This window comes from Anser brachyrhynchus (assembly GCF_964034855.1).
Source record: "Anser brachyrhynchus genome assembly, chromosome: 3".
Classification (NCBI taxonomy): Eukaryota; Metazoa; Chordata; class Aves; order Anseriformes; family Anatidae; genus Anser; species Anser brachyrhynchus.
This window is the reverse complement of record NC_137696.1, coordinates 49,934,327-49,950,908: the sequence shown is the minus strand read 5'-3', so window position 1 is coordinate 49,950,908 and position 16,582 is coordinate 49,934,327. Positions and strand designations below refer to the sequence as shown.

At 38.0% G+C, this 16,582-nt stretch overlaps 1 protein-coding gene across 6 annotated transcripts in view; it reads left to right on the top strand.

Annotated features, from left to right (window-relative positions):
• Positions 1-16,582, top strand: part of SMOC2 (SPARC related modular calcium binding 2) — a 147,455-nt gene that overhangs the window by 36,115 nt on the left and 94,758 nt on the right. For all 6 annotated transcript variants that reach the window (XM_080585234.1, XM_080585233.1, XM_080585232.1 and 3 more), the window contains exon 2: positions 8,154-8,325. In XM_080585234.1, coding sequence (XP_080441360.1) covers positions 8,154-8,325 — 172 coding nt within the window. The remainder of the gene's footprint in view (positions 1-8,153; positions 8,326-16,582) is intronic.

The following is a 16,582-nucleotide window of genomic DNA, read 5'->3' as shown; positions in this document are numbered from 1 at the left end:
TTCATTGGGTTTCCTGGTATACTAAGAATGCTTAAACAGCACAGAAAACTCTTTTGCAGTACCTTCTTCTAAGCCTCTACAGACAAAAGCAATTCAGTTAAATTTGATCAAAACTATAATAAATAGAAAAATCTGCTCATCTGGGACTTTTTAACCCCTTGCAGAGTTCACCTTCTCCGCCTCTCCCAACCCTTCTCTAAATTGGTTGTGGTCCCCTACTTCCCTACAACTCCAAAATAATTCCTTCAAAGTAGATTAGAAATATTGTTAATTACAGAGCCACCAAATTCACCTGAGCTCTCTTTAAGTCAGTGAGCCATTGGGAGAGACTTTTCTGTTGATATGCTAATGGTGAAAGTTGGGATTGCAAGTAGGATAAATGGATGTCTATCCCTTCTTCAAAGCAGGAAAGAACCTGTGTCACTCTGAGTTAATTTCAGCAGTCACTCCTAGTTTACACGGATGCAGAACTGAGATGCTTTGCCTTTTTTAGTCATTTGTGAAGCAACAGCAGAAAAAAATGATGGATGTGCTGACATTCAGCCCCACCATCCATCCATCAATAAAGCACAGTAGAGCTCACTTAACAAAATACCTGTTAAAGCAATAAACATTAAAAAAAATTACATGTGAAAGCCAAACATATCAATCAAAGCACAACCTTGTTTAACAACCGTTTTTCTGTGCTGGTTGTAAAAAAAATGATACTGTAGTTTAGCATGTTTTCATATTCAACAGATGGCAGTGAGTCTCCAAGAGCTCCACTGCACTCCAGGCACCAGGGAGTAAAGCAAAACACTGTCCTAACAGATAGGTAATTTGGACCTGACTTTAGGTACAGACCCAGAAGTGCTTTTCAAAACAACAAACAACAACCCAACAAAAATGCGCACGCACACAAAAAAAAAAAAATCCACTTTTGCACTCAGTGAAATTGCATAATTTTATTTATTTATTTATTTTTCCAACCATCCTTGCTACAGTTTACATGGAAAGAGGTGTGATATGTTACACGTGAAAAATTACATTAAATATAATGAGGCAAGGTGGGGGATCTGCATTCAAGAGTTTAACAGACTCCTTTGCAATAAAGCAACGTCTCAGCAGACATTAGGGAAAGTTGTCCCTCCTGTGTGCTCTCTGCAGATCCACAAGCAGCTCCTGGACATCTTTGATAAATTTCTTTCTGAAACCTAAAGCCCACCTTGGTTTTAACCATCTGGAACCTGGAGTTTTGTATGTTTCTTCCCGTTTGCTTTTCCTTTGGCACTACAGTCTGGGTTAATCTCACAGGACTCAAAGGACTTCAGCCATTTACAGGAGAGCTAGTTGAACAGACTCTCCAGTTCATAAAGTGTAAGAAACATTTATAGTCTATGATCCATCTTATCCTAAGTCAGACGAATCTTATCCCCCCAAAAATCAAATTTATCTTCACTCCTGAAAATGGGAGTCCATGCAACTAGCTCCACATTACAAAATCATGACCTTGGCTTGCTGTGCGATATTTAGCTGCCTTGTAGAGTGCTGCATTATTGTAACTGAATATATATATATATTCTAATTACAATATAGATATATAACAGATAAACAAATTTCAAGCAACAAATGTTCATTTTTAGATAGCCTAATTGAAATCAGTAGTCTGCTCACTTGTCTAGTAGTAGAAGATAATGGAAAGTTTCTGTTTTGCATTGAGAACCTTTACTGTTGAGAATAGACACAGAGATGTTTTGGTGAGGTTCTTTGTTACAAGTGCAAATCTCCTTGCCTAGTGTAGTAGAGGAGATGAGCACATTCTAGCTCATCAGAGTTATTCTCTGATAAGGCATATATGTGATGCCTTTCTGTATAAATTCTTCCATACAAGCTTAACCTCAGTGGTAATGTCCTGTATGTCTGGACAAAGAAGGTCACAGTTTGCTGTAGGTAGCTCTGGGCTTTGTCTTGGAACAGTCATGAAGGACTGCATTGCTTCACTGGGACAGTGCAAGATGAACTAATCCATTAAAGATACTCTGAGTACAGCAGTTAAACTGAGTTGTCGTTTTGAAAGTACCATTTAGTACTCTCTCAAACCACTCAAGGATAAGGAGAACTTAGGTTTTCCATAGATTTCACGACTACGATGGAATGCTTTTTCATAACATTGGGGTGACGGTAGGATTTGTTCTGTAAATGTACCTTCTGCTTCATTCTTTAGCAAAAGAGTGATGAAAGAATCTTGAAAAATGTGTGGTTTTTTAATAAAGCAGATTAACTGAGGCAATCTAGCTGGTTAAAGTGCTCTCTAAGGCAGACTGTGATATTGCTATTTAAACATCATTGCCTTTGTCTGAAATACACATGCAAATATCACTTTACATATTATAGCCTGCATGTGGGGGTAGATATATACAATGGTGTGTGTGTATACACATACGTATATATATATATACATATGTATTACTATTGTCTAACTCATTTTCCCATTGTAGATGATCCCAGAGGGAACAAAATATTCCTAGCTTGGAGGTTTCCACATCTGTCCTTCAGGCAGCTATCAGAAAGGAACAGCATGGCTACATAAATCACTGCAAATCAGCACATTTTTCAACAGCATAAAGCCCTAAGCACAGAGACACTTTATAGCACACTCTGCCATAGTTTGTTTGCAGACCTCCCATGCCAGCAGCAGGCAAGTCAGACCATTCTGTTCAACATCTTACAGTAACCAGATGCGGGATAAAGAAATTGCCTTTCAAAGCTGTAGTCTGCACTACGCTATTCCAAGCAAAACAGTGATGACTAGCATCCATCTTTTCTCTTCTGCTTGTCTATCAGGACTTTTCAGCCTCAGACCCCCAGCATGAAATACTCTTCTCCTGTGTTTTTTTTTTTTTTTTTTTTCCCAAGCGAATTTAAACTTCATTTTGGAATCATAGAATCATATTAGATTGTGAAGCAGTAGTTTTCACTTGGTCAGGGGGAAGTCTGTATATCAGTTATAAAGGATCCACAGAACGTAACAAAAAACTGTTGTCAGTATAAGTACCTATTGTCAGTTAGGCACCTACTGTCAGAATGGATGGATCATCATTTGGACATGTAGATATATGTTGACTTTCCAGCCATGCATTGTTTTTCTCATGGTGTACTGTAAGATCTGCCTAGTGCAGAGTGGTTAGTTGCTCTGCCCTGTAGATGGTGGCATTCCAGATCTGTGCATTGGAAATGCAGAAATTTGCATGTGACTCATTTTCATCTGAAAATATTTTTTTTTGCCGTAAAGATGACAAGGAGGCAGGATGTAGACCAGAGGGAATGAAACCAAATCCCTGCATAAAAGTGGATAGTGTAAGGTAAAAAGAAGATGCATTTTATGCCATGGTAGTGAATGACTTTATGGACATGTTATCTTGATAAATGGTTTAATAGCACCATAAGGAAACAACCTATTCTTAAGGTCTGGACTGTAACATGTTGCTTGTGGCTGAATTTAAAATCATCCTGATCGCCCACAGCCCAGATGTGGGACCAATGACAAGAACAAAGCTGGAAGTTAAAGCAGAGCAGAAAACACAGCTGTATAAATCATTTTCTCCAGTATAAGCAAGGTTTCTGGTACCAATAACTTCATAATCTGACAATTCTAGTGTTACCAAACTCTAGTAATGGAAGGATGAAATGACACTGGGACCACTTGTGCTACAGGGGGACCTCATTTCAAACAGTATTAAGAGCCTTTGCTGTATGTGACAGTGAAGGAAAATACTGGAATTCCACGGTGCCTGAAACACATGACTGTAAAAAATATTTTATCCATGCTCATATCTTTCAAGTGGGTACATGCAGCTTTTAATGAATTTTGGTTTCATTAACTGAGGTAAATTTAATCAAGAAGTCTTTTGATATGGTCTTGTTACTGTCCTTTCTTTTACATAGAAATACTCTGTGAGAATTTAAAACAGTGCCTAGTGTAGAATAGTAGGCCATTTAAAAATTGGATGTTATAAAATATAATGCATTGAAAAGACTGAAATAAATTGGAGGCTATAAAAATATTTCATAATACTAAAATATAAAGCAGAAGACAAGTAAATGTCAACTCCACTTAAGGACTCGTGCCTATTAGTTGGTAGCATAAGCTCAAATTTGCTGTTAAAAACAATTTCTGAAACTTGACTAGGCTGGTTTCTTCACTGTTAGGGACAGGAACACCTCTCTATTGAAAGTGGTTTGCATTTTAACAGGGTTTAGTCATAATTGTCTATTTTTTGCCAGTTGTTCAGAATAGTTCCACCTCAGGTCAATCAGCTATTGTTGGCTTCATCTCAGTTGCTACCAGCAAGCAACAAAAATACTGCTTTAAGCTTGTCTTTCTGTGAATCATATGTTTTTACAACAACAGATTTGTTTGTTAAATGAACTTAAATATAGAAATAGATGAGCCAATATTCAGGGTGAGCAACGTTCAGGTCCGTTGACTCACATTTTGAATTGTCTTTCTCTCTCTCTAAACTCTCCTACTTCAAGCTAAAGGAATGTCTTCACAGTAAAGTACAGCCCTAAGATGTACATCAGTATGATTCCGGTTTCTGTGTCACTAACTCTGCTTGTTTCTGTTTAAACATATAACAAATCCCATGAGGACTCTCCTAACCTTTGCTTATTTCAGTGTTTTTATTAGCTTTGACATATTTATCTATTCTTTTGGCCACATGTGAGTAAGCAATACTGGTTTCAACTTGTATCATCACATGCTGCTGTAGTAAAGATGAAAATGGAATATTTTCCAAATGCCAATCATAAAATTTTTATTGTATTTTTTTTTTTAAGTACACTTTCTAGGCTCTTTTATGTGCTATATCTTTCTTGCAATTGCTTGCCTTTTTGTCCTTCCTGCTCTTAAATCCCTTAGTTACACTAGCTTGGTGGAAATTGTTTAAATGTACAGCCCAAATTCTCCACTGAGGTTTGGCTAACCAGCAAGCTATTCAAGTGGTTTTGTCTCCTGGGTATGTCTTCATCCTCTGCTTTTCCAGGTTGCTTGAATATCCATGAACCCATAATTTACCCTAATCTCCTCTAAGGCTTTGAAATAATAAAATACTTAAATAAAACCCTTTGGATAAATGCCCTTTAAAATATAGCTTTATCTGTGAACTATCATGCTCTCAGGGGAGTGGATTTTGTTGCTCAGGCAATTAAGGGGATTTTCTGTCCACTGTGTTACTGTGGTTTGTCCACTGTGATCATACCCATCTTAACTCCTGCATCAACTCAGAACAGGAAGGATGAGGAAAGTCTGGAAGAAAAATGGGACAGAATCTAGGCTGTTTCTCTGTATGATTTTTTTTTTTTTTCCAAGGTCTGGGTTCAGTTTCCTGATCTACCACATGGTATTTTGTGGGTCATTAAGCCTTCCTATGTGTTTGAAAAATAATTCTTTGCCCAACAGGGAAGCTGCTGAGGATGAATTAGGGATGGCAAAGTGCCTAGCCATTACAGAGATGGAAGGGGTAGTCTTATAAACGGAGAAATCCTTACTTCACAAAATAGGGAAAGGGAGATTGCTTGATTTACCATCACTAAATCTACCAGGGACATTTGAGGCAGAGCAGGGAGCTGGATTCAGTTCCTGTGTCAGAGGCCCCATGTTGTCTATTTTTGTCTTGACAAATCCTTTTCACAGGCCTGACTAGGCCTAAAGCTAGAGGCCTGCAGATGTTCCAAGGTTGTCCCTTCTGACAGCTTGACTCACACAGGCAAGAGAGAGATGCTTGGAGGGCCTTACCAGGGCCTCTTGCAGCTCATCAGGGCACCTGGCCAGGCCCTGGAGACCACCATCATGTGGAGATTGTTCAGAGACACAGGAGACTGTCTTCACTGTTGCTCGTTTTGCACATAAAGAGAGACAACTGTCTTCCCACTCTGCTCAGCTAATTATAAATTCCTGTCAGCAAAATGGATCTGCAAAATAGCATTGGGGTGGGGGTAGGGGGAGGAGACGGACATCTCTTTCCCACTGCTGAAGCTCTAGAGCTAAATTCCAGTAAGAAAGATTAGAGATTTCTGTGTAATTTCTGAGTAATTTGCTTCTGAAGCTAATTAATGTTAAAAATGAAGAATTGCTCAAAAGTATCAGGAAAAGGAAGCTTTCATCTTTATGTTACTGTGCCACTAAAATATAAAAAAAATCTGGTCCAATTCCAACCATATGATTATTATTATTTTAAAGTGATACTTTTGAGATTGTGTCTCCATTTTCAAGCATACTCTCCAGAAAGGCATCTGTATTTCCTCACATTAAGTGCTAGGAAATGCAAACAGACCAAAGTTTAAGTGTGAAAATTATGGAGATTTATGGCTCTCTTTATAATTTTTTTTTTTTTTAATAAAATGCAGGGAAGCTACATGTAGTAACTGTTTTCTGGCTTTCTGAATTTATTACCTTGTACTGCTCTTTGCTGCTCAAATACCACTCTGTCACTTTTTTTTTTTTTTTTTTAAATCTTCCTCCTAATAAACTTTGTAATCTAAAGTTCAAAATTTTCTGTACCTGCGGTTCATGATGGTGAAACAGCAGCAGTGAAAATGTTTTTTCAGCTGGATGAAGACCTTTTCTTAGGTCCATTACCTTGTACCTCATGATGCTTGGGAGAATGATTATCTCCTGGTAGCTATATGCCTTGCATAACTTTGTGCTTATTCAGAAACAGAAAAATGATAGAGAAATTCATTTGAGGACTAAGTGGTTTCACCACCTTGCTTGTTCCAGCCTTTTGGGAGCTAGAAGATAAAATACTATCACTGGCATGCAGCAAGCAACATCAGAACTGATTAGGTTTTTGGCAGCATGGTTCAGGGTGAGCAGCTCCTCCTTCTCAGAGTACCAAAGATGACACCAAGCTCCATTGGTCATGCCTGTGGTTCAGTGTAGCTTTGTGGCAGAACTAGAAAGGGGAGTGTCTGCTGAAATTCCTAGTATATATCCCTATATATATATATATATTCCTATACTCACTGTCTTCTAGAGAAGATGAAATTTAGTTTCTGAGAATGGGAGAACCTGTGGTGTAATGGGCAGAACTAACAGGATTTGAGTAGCAGAGGTCTTGCAGGGCTCTCCTGTGTGAGAGGAGACCATGAATTGCTCTGTGCCAGTCCAAAAAAAAGCCCACCCCAAAACCGTAGTTCACAGGTTACCCAGACTGGCTCAGGGACACCCCTGATGGACTGTGGCCCATGGGCAACTTGTGCCCGGATAGTGACATCCTTGAGTGACTGAAGCTGTGGGTGATCCGTGCCAGACCTGGGACAGTGCTTAAAGCAGCAATAAGAAGTTTTTGCTGCTAGGCAACAACTTCAATACAATTACGAGTTGAGATGCATCATGTAGCACATGGCCTGTTTCAGGTTTTGTCTTTGCTGCTGGCCCATGGTGGGGGAAGACACGATTGTGTCTATACAATCTACATTTCCCTATTCAGTCTTGGCATGTGTTTGTATAAGCAAGCATACATAGAAACGTATGTATAAAATGTGTCTGAAATTTCTGTTTTTTTTTTTTTTTTGAGAAGTCTCCAGATTTTGAACGTATGCATTTCAAGAATAAATGATCTGTTGCATTTCATATGGTGCTTCATATCATTCTCATACCTTACTTATTTTCTCTTTAGGCCTCTTGCACTGAGGTAGTTGGAAATATTATGGGTATATTGATTTAAAAAAGTCTTACTTGGATCTTTAGAACAGACTTTTCAGCTTGTTATTGTAGACTAGTTAATCTGTGGCAAATAAAATAGAGAAGTTGCCATTGCTGTCTCATTTTTCTGTTGAAGAATGTTTCTGCCATCACTATTTTTTACTCTAAAGACTCCAAGACACTGTTTTCAGCTTCACAATGGTTGAAGGAAATTCAGAGATTTCCTAATTGCAACAGTGGATTTATTGCATATTACAGAAACGTTGCAATCACTACCACTTCATAGCAGAAACTGAACAACCCCACATATGTTGAATCAACTATTATTTGAATAGGCTAAAAAGACAGAGCTTTCTTTTCATTTTTGAGTAATATTTGTATGTGCTCCCTGGGGAAGGGGATCATGAAGCAGTTTTCACACAACAATAGCATTCCTACAGCATTAATATATATATATATTTTTTAGTTTCTGAGAGTGGACCAAGACAAAGACAGAGAATGCAGCCTGGATTGTGCAGGTTCTCCTCAGAAATCCCTTTGTGCATCTGATGGAAGAACATTTTTGTCTCGGTGTGAATTTCAACGAGCAAAATGTAAAGACCCTCAGCTGGAAATTGCCTACCGGGGCAACTGTAAAGGTGAGCAAATCAAAGCTTTCCAATAGTTTCCCTTGATCATAATGCAAAATAATAGACTTTAAATAGCTTTTGAAATGTAATGAATATTGAGAACTAGTAGTGCTGTACTTGCAGTGCTGTACAGCTGACTGAAAGCAAGTAGATTGAAATTTGTCCGTTAATTCTATAAAAATATGCTACATGAAGATGAATCTATCAGCAAAAATATGACTCCCTCACCCATTTACACTATAAGTGACTATTAATGAAATTATATAGTTAGGACCTTGTTCTTGAAAGTCCATCTCATTGGCAGACTCAGAGTAACTCTCAAGATTGTTGTCTCATGAGATTTCTTTTCTTCTGCAGTTTAGTATTTTGAGTTAGAGTTAGATGAATTCAGTGTATGTTTCCTAACTGTTATCATTATCTCAAAAAAAAAAAAATCTAACTGGTTGATGTTGTTTTGGTTTGCTTCAGAATGTAATCCCCCCAACATAGTTGTAGAATTGTGGGATTTTTTTCTACAAAACTGAAAGTTGTGTAAACCCTCAAACGGTGTAAATCTGAAATTCAATTAAATCATTTGTAATGCTTAGAGCCTTCTAGCTAAATCATCTACTCTTTTACTTCTGAACTCTGTTTGAAGAAGCTGTGCAACATGCAACCCTAGTGCTTCAGTTCCAAAATTTAAAATATTTTAAAATATTCACAGGTTAATCTTTTCACTTTAGAGTAGGCTGGTGCTAGAGATTTCAGTTGACATGCTAAGAGAAACATGCCATATTCCCTACTGAAGTGTAGGGTGATTCCCAACACAATGAACTTCTTTTTAAAATGTAAGAATAGCAGCACTCATAAAGATTTACTTTCCCTTTCTCTCTGTCCAAAAAGAGCAGGTGGGAGGGGAGAAGAAAGCCTCAGGGACCACGCAGGTTCAACCTCTAGGAGGCAATTTTCCACATCGTCTCTCTCCATTAGCTCCAGAAAGCCTCTGAAGCATCAGGACTGTTTCAAAGAGACATTCTGTCTCATCTTCTGCCTAGATGAAACACTATGCTCATTCTTCAGCCCTTTCATAATAAGCCATTGTATTAGCTGATGGATCCATTTACTTATGTGAACAGGAATAACATAATGAAGCTACCTGAGTCGAAGTTTTTGTTACATTTATGAACAGAGAGAATTATTTTAAGCTTTGTTTTTGTTCATTTTGTGCGTTTAGAGCATTATACACTTATGCAGGAATGAGTTTTCCTAAGTGTTTTTCTTTCTGTTTTTATTTCTTACCATGTTGATAATGTCATCTGCAAGATTTTTTTTTTTTTTCCATAGGGATGCATTTAATTGCCTTACCCAAAGTGTATCCAGCAATGCTGGCATTTTTTATGCAGTCAACAACTACAATTTGGAGAAGTGCTCATTTGCTGTTTTTTTTTTTTTTTTTAATTAACATGTAGCATGTCAATATAATTGTAGACTTGGAATTAGACACCTTAGGCAGCTTAAATATTTCTAATAACGAATTTTAAAGTGTCTTTTTTTTTTTTATTTCTACCTGTGGCTGCAATCATCAGAAATATTTCAAGCTGTAACAAACAAGTTTTACAGAAGAAAAAGATGATCTGCTGGCCTAGCAGCAGTTTCAGTCTTAACATTGCTTCTTTTGATAGTCTCATCAAACTTTTCCCTGCAAGAGCTTAGAAAGGCCTCAGATTAAGACCCCTTTTGAGCCAGTTGCTTTTGCACGGTGATGCTTGTTGTTGCAGGTGATGCTTGAGCAAAGAGTTGTTTCAGTAGGGTTAACCAAAAGATGATGGTTCAATTCCAGGGCAACTTTCAAGGTTTCAGTATTTGTTTTCATTCTGTGTTGGAATGAAAACAAATTCTTTTGGAAATGTTCATCCGCCCCCCTAAAAAACAACAAAAATAAAACATTGAAAAATTGGTTTTGAATCAAGTTTTGAAGTTGTTAATGTTAGTGAAAGAAACATGTATGTTTGCCTGTGGAGTTATGAATGGAGAAAAGAGATGAAGTCATCTCTGCTTCCTGTTACAGGATTCACAACTTTAAATCTTCTCATCCATCACTGATCAGAAAGGGCCATCTTAAGTTTAGATCTGCTTTCTCCTGTCTTCTTTTCAGGTAAAAATCTCTGTTCAGCCCCCAGAAATCTTGTCTGAAAAGGAAATGCTTCCAGGAACAATTTAAATTAATTGAAAATGTTGTGACCAGGTTTTTGTGCAGTTAAGTTTATTCACCACAAATCTAAACATCCTCACAATATATGCCCAAAATCTTTTGAAACAGTTTTGAGTCCATCATTTCTTTTTTATACATTCAGAATTGGGATTTCATTTTACATTGATAAAGGAAGCTTGAACCACAATTAGATTGATGCCTGCTTTCTCCCTACATGTATCTTTTTTTCTGTTGAAAGCCATATTTGGATTGGCTATCTTTACTCCTCCTCACTGGTTCTCAGCATTTGCCTGACCTATTTGATTTTGATCATTTAAATGCTGAAATTACAAAGGGATAGTTTTCTTTAAAGATGTCTTGTTTCCTTTCTCCTTTATACTTCTGAATTCAAGTTTTGTTCACAGCCAAAGTCATCAGCTCATGTAATTCTTCGGAATTACAAAGGAAACAATTTTTAGGGCCTGGATCTTAAAGCTAAATGATAAAAAACAGTGGCAGAACTTTATGTTTTCTTTTCTTCCACTGCTGTCTTTCTAGTTCCAATGGCTGTAGCAGGGACTGAAATAGCTTTAACAAACCTGAAAATGAATAAGCCTTCCCCGCAGTTCTGAAAGAGAATTCACCTTTGACAAAACAAGCATCACAACTGGCTGCTTTGATAGTGTATTTCTTTCTTCATTTATTCATTTCTTCCTTCATTCCTTCTTTCATTCCTTCATTTGTTCCTTCCTTCCTTTGATGTCCTTACCAAGTTTTTTATATTTCTTTTTTTTTTCCAATCCAAAAATACTTTTTTTTTTTTTGATTCCAGACAGTGCTGAAATCTGTTGCTAAACTTGGAAAAGTTAAAAATAAGTTATAATCTTGCTAAATTTCCAGCCTGCTTTTACAGTTTTGAAGGGTTCAAATAATCTGTGTAAACTGCAGATGGACATTCACATTTTTGGATAATTTTCCAAACAAAATCTGAACTCTGAAGTTCTGGAGTTTTGCCACTTACTTGACAGAGAAGTTTACTGTGCAACAAGATTATGAATCTAATAAATAAATGTATGTTGACAGTTGAGAAATATTATTTGTGTTAGGGGGACTGTTAAAGTATCACCTGTGACTGCGATCCACTCCACACACACAAATGCTTCACAGTAAATCTAGCCCTGCATAGCCCAAGAAACAAGCTATACAAGAAGTGAGAGAGCAATGTGCTTGCTTTTAAACAAGTCAGAAAGACACAGAGGCTATGTCCACACTACTAAATTAAACATTGCCAGGACACAGTATGACTGTCTGCTTCGGTAAGCTGGTCGAGAGATCCCTGCTGCACTTTGAGTATGGGCCAGCTAGTGCTTTCCACAAGACTTTATCTACAAGGCTTGGGAGTTAGCATGGGCCAGGGACAGTCCCAAGCAGGCAACATGCACAGAACCACTTTCTTTTAAGGGTTTAAGGCAATTCAGCCTGAGAACTAAGCTAGCTGTTTTTACAGGACTGCCCTGATACATGTCAGGGTAGATCTACTCCTATGGCTAGCACAACCTTGGACACGAGTCCTTTAGCACTTAGCCTTGTTCCCTCCGCTACTGCTGGTGAGGACGGGACTGGAGTGCTCTGGATGTCACACAGGAAGGCTTTGTAACTTACAAAGCTGAGCCTTCGATACTTTTAGTCAGCACATGTGAAAAGTACAAGACAAGTTTCTTAGTCTTGAAAATAGAACCAAACATGCAGAAGAACCATTTCTGGAAAAAAAAAAAATAAATAAAAAGAAAAGAAAAAAAAAAGAGTTCTAACAGCAAAAAGAAAATAACCCCTTTAAGTTATATCCCTGAATGATGCAGCTGCCCATTACGAGCAGAGTTTTGCCCAGCACTGTAGGACCAGTAGCTACTGTCTTATAGTTAATGGAGATTTTACAAGATTTGTGACATGGCAGAGGTTACCCCAGAAGGCTTTGCTTGTGTGGAAGCTGAAGCACAGAAGATATCAACTAAAAACAGCTTTCCCGTCAGAAATAGGAGAGGTATGCTCTGGAGACCCCTTGTAGCCTTTGCAGAAAAATTCATCTTGGATCTTTGAGGAGGAAGTCAGTGGGGCTCAGGTGACACACTATTATTGCCTCTATCTCCTATCAGTGTCTGGTGTGTAGGAGAGGTTGTCATGGCATGAAAAATTCTTCAGAGTAGGGATGTGATGGAGGAAGGAGAAAGAGTCCAGATTACCTCATCTCCATGAATGTCCGGCAGAGGTTTGTATTATTATGCCTGACCTAGCACTGCTTTTCCTTGGGTTTATCTTTTAAATTGGAAAATAAGCCAAATAAGCATCATAACAAATAGATACTATAAATGTGTTTTGCCTTATGATAATGACAACGCAGAATAATATGTTCATCCTATTTAAGTGACTTATGGCACTGATGGATGTCAAAAGTTCAAGTTTTGATTTGTTTTCATACTGCTTAGATATGCTTTTCATACTGCTTAAGTATTCATCTTTCTCACCCTTTTCATTCAATATTATTTTGAGGCTGGCTTTCTGGTGACTAACAAATCCCTGAAAGCCTGAGGTTAGATAGTAATGCCCTACTTGCAGTCCCCCGAGCTATGTGCATTTTTAGCTTGTGCTCAAACACATACTGTGCTACAGCTAGAGTTTGAGTGTCCTTTTGAGGCTGTGCTTTGTTTAATTCCCACTTTCTTTTTGAAGAAAGAAGTACTGCCCAGTTAAGAAAACAGGGGATGTGAAGTAAGGCCTTCCTGAACCCACCTCAACTCCAAGGAGGTTATAACTCAACTCATCTATCCATACCACTTACCAGCTTGGAACAAAGTTATTTATGGCTTTGTGAAAATTCAGAGAACCTTGGATGAAAATTCATATTGTCTTCTGAAAATTCTCAGGTTTTAGAGCATACTGGTTTGGACAAATTTTGCATAAACAGTCTGTGCAGTTCAGACCATCGACAGCATACAGGCAGAAATGAATTAACACATCAGATGTTTAGGGACTGACATATATGAAATAAGTCCCTTGAGCCACAGAATGGATAGTACAAACCTGACTGTGCACAGAGGTGTAGTCCTGGTAACTACTGCATGTACTCAAGTACACGCATAATTAGTGTGTACTTTGCTCAGCGAGGACTTCCTTCTTAATCTGACAAATGTAAGGCTGAATGTGTCATAAGTCATGATATGGGACTACCTGAAACAGGGGGTTAGTTTAGATTTTGTTTTTCATGGAGTATTTTGTATATTCCCTTTAAAAAATCCTCTTTTTCCTGCGTGTTTAGAATTACTCTGTAAAATCTAGTCTCATCACTATAGAATGGCATTGTACAAAGAATATTCAAATTTTCTATTAAGTCATGAAAATTTTGCTTTATAGGTAAAAAAAAAAATGAGAGAATGCTTCAATAATTCCTAGACTCCTGTCAGTTTCCTCTATGCTAAAATAAATAGACTTTTTTTTTTAAATTTTTTTTTTTAGCCTTTGTATTCCCAAAACTGAATAAGTTTTTTTCCCACGAACTTTAAAAAGGTGAACTCATATTTTTCCTGCAGCAGTTTTCAAGTAATTTTAGGCTTTTCAAGTGTTTTTCCATGACAGTAAATAACGTGTATTAACTTTTAAACCTGAAATTATGATGCTGGGTGGAGTTGACTGGGACTGAAGGCTACCCCCGCCCCCCCCCAAAAAAAAAACAAAACCCACAAACAACTGTGCTTCTTTTCCCTGATTTTTATTTTTATTTATTTACTTATTTTAAATGGCAACAAACTTTAGTCCTAGCTAGGTTAGTGGAAGATTTGGGATCAATGGAGTTTTTCAGAGTTCAGAAACTTTGAATAACTCAGTTTCCATTGCACAGCCTTTCACCTCCCAGCTCAGCAACTTCAGGTCTTAAGTGTACGAAGTCTGCTAGCTGACTGCATCTTGTTCAAAGCAAGCTCTATCTATAACAGGAGTGTCTGGTGGAGTGAACGCAGTTTTTCTCTCTCTTGGATCACCAAAAAATGGTGACTAGCTGCCAGCAGCAGGTCAATTGGCAGTTTTGCTGATGGTGTGAGGGTGAATTGGAAGAGGTAGCACTTTAGTTCATCTGGGTAGTTTGAACTTCAGGCATTTAAGTTATTTACATGGATGTTTGCTGAGATTTAGGCAGTTTGTCAGGAGGCAGCTGAAAAGTATGTTCAATGCCTGTGACTGAATTTTAGAAGTCTGTGGCATTCTCATTTTGGCTACTGAGAATTTTTTGCCTGAACAAATAAGCCTCCATCTCCCATGGAAATGTCACTCTTAGAGTTAGCTGAGGATAGTTCCTGCTTAACTTAAGTTTGCCCTGAAGGGCACTGCAGGATAATGGACTCACAATATCTTTTTTCCTCCTCCTACTCCTCCTCCATTTTTTTTTCTTTTCTTCTTCCGTAAATAACAGTAATGAAAGCTTGTTCCCTTTGTTTGTTTTTAAGTGAATGTACTATATTGGGGTATTCGAGACCAATATTCTGAATCTATCAAGTGAGTAGGTCAGTAATAATATTTGCTATTCTCATGTTGTGATCAGTGGAAAAACAAGTTTATATGTGCAGTCCTGCCAGTATATTTTAGCCCTAACCTAGACTTCTTGAAACATTCCAGCCAAGCAGCTTAGATTTGCTGTCCATAACATTTCTAGATTCTTTACCAATACTTAACAAATAATAATTCTGTAATGGCTAGAGGTTTGATATAAATTGTTGCTCACTGTAAAATTGCAACTGCCAATTTGCATCACATTTTCCTACTACGCTGTCATCATGTAGCAGCAACCGGAGTTTTCTGGAAACTGTTGAACTGGCCTGTGGACCCATGTCTGAGTGGCTCGTACTCAAAATAGGAATTTATATAGCTTTACACAGAATGATAATTTCACTCCTGAGTAGCATGGCATTTAGTTTGGCTGGCACACAGGGTATGCATTCAGCATTTGCAGAGAGGTAGCCCCAACAAGTGTTTGCTGCTTCCTGAGCACCAAGGATAGCTGTCACAGACACCAGTGTTATTGTTGTTCTATAGTTATGGAGACCCTCTTTCTCCATTGGAAACCCTAGATAGCTCATGTTTAGCTTAACTCATTTATGGTATCTTAAAGAGCCTAGCTGTTTAAAAATGCCATTCTTTTATGGACTACCATAGACATAACAAAAGGTACTATCTTCATTCTCATGATTCACATAAAGTACTGGAACACATCAAAATATGAGTGGAATTTCCCATAAAGATGTATTTTACTATTTACTATTTGCTTTCCTTGGAGGAGAGAAACACCCAGTATTTCTGTTTTATTAAAACAGAGCTCTTAGCAATAATGCAAAGTTTCACTCATTTGAATTATTAGTATGGTGAATGAATTAAGGATATGTTTGAATGTTATGAATTGATATGAATTAAATATCCAAGGACATTTCTGTCCTTGGATAAATATGCAGATATGATATTCCCATTTTGAAGAGAAAGGATCACAGTTGCTTTAGGCTTGTAAATAAATCTTGGTCCCATAACACATGAATGTAAGCATCCTTTGTGGAAACATTCTTGTTGCCTCATAGCTAAGGAACCGGGTTGTGAATGCTGGACATGGTTTTTGAGTGCACACCTAATCCTGTATTCCCTTGGAGGCTCCCTTCCAGCTCAGGTTTGCCTGCAAGCCAGGTGTGAGCTTGACGTGTGCTTGCAGTGTCCAAGCACGTCTGTTAGGTCAGCGTGTGGGCAGGGACAGTGGCTCAGCCAGCCCACCTGCTGCCTGGAAGGAAGCCTTGTGGGCTGCATTTGGGAGCCAGGCTGTGCTCCTGAGATGTTTCATTTGGAGAGAGAAAGTCACAGTGACTAGGTTTAGTTCTTTCCCTACCTCCAGTGAAAGTGAGACTGGACCAAGGTGTCAATCTATAAAGTAAACCTGAACACATGGTGAAAGCTTGCACAGTCTGCAGACTGAAAGCAAAACAGTTTTCACTTGTTCTCCTCAGCTCTCCCTTTTCTCCTTTTTTTTTTTTTCCTAATGTTTTTGAGGAAAAAGGAGGAAAAAATGTATAA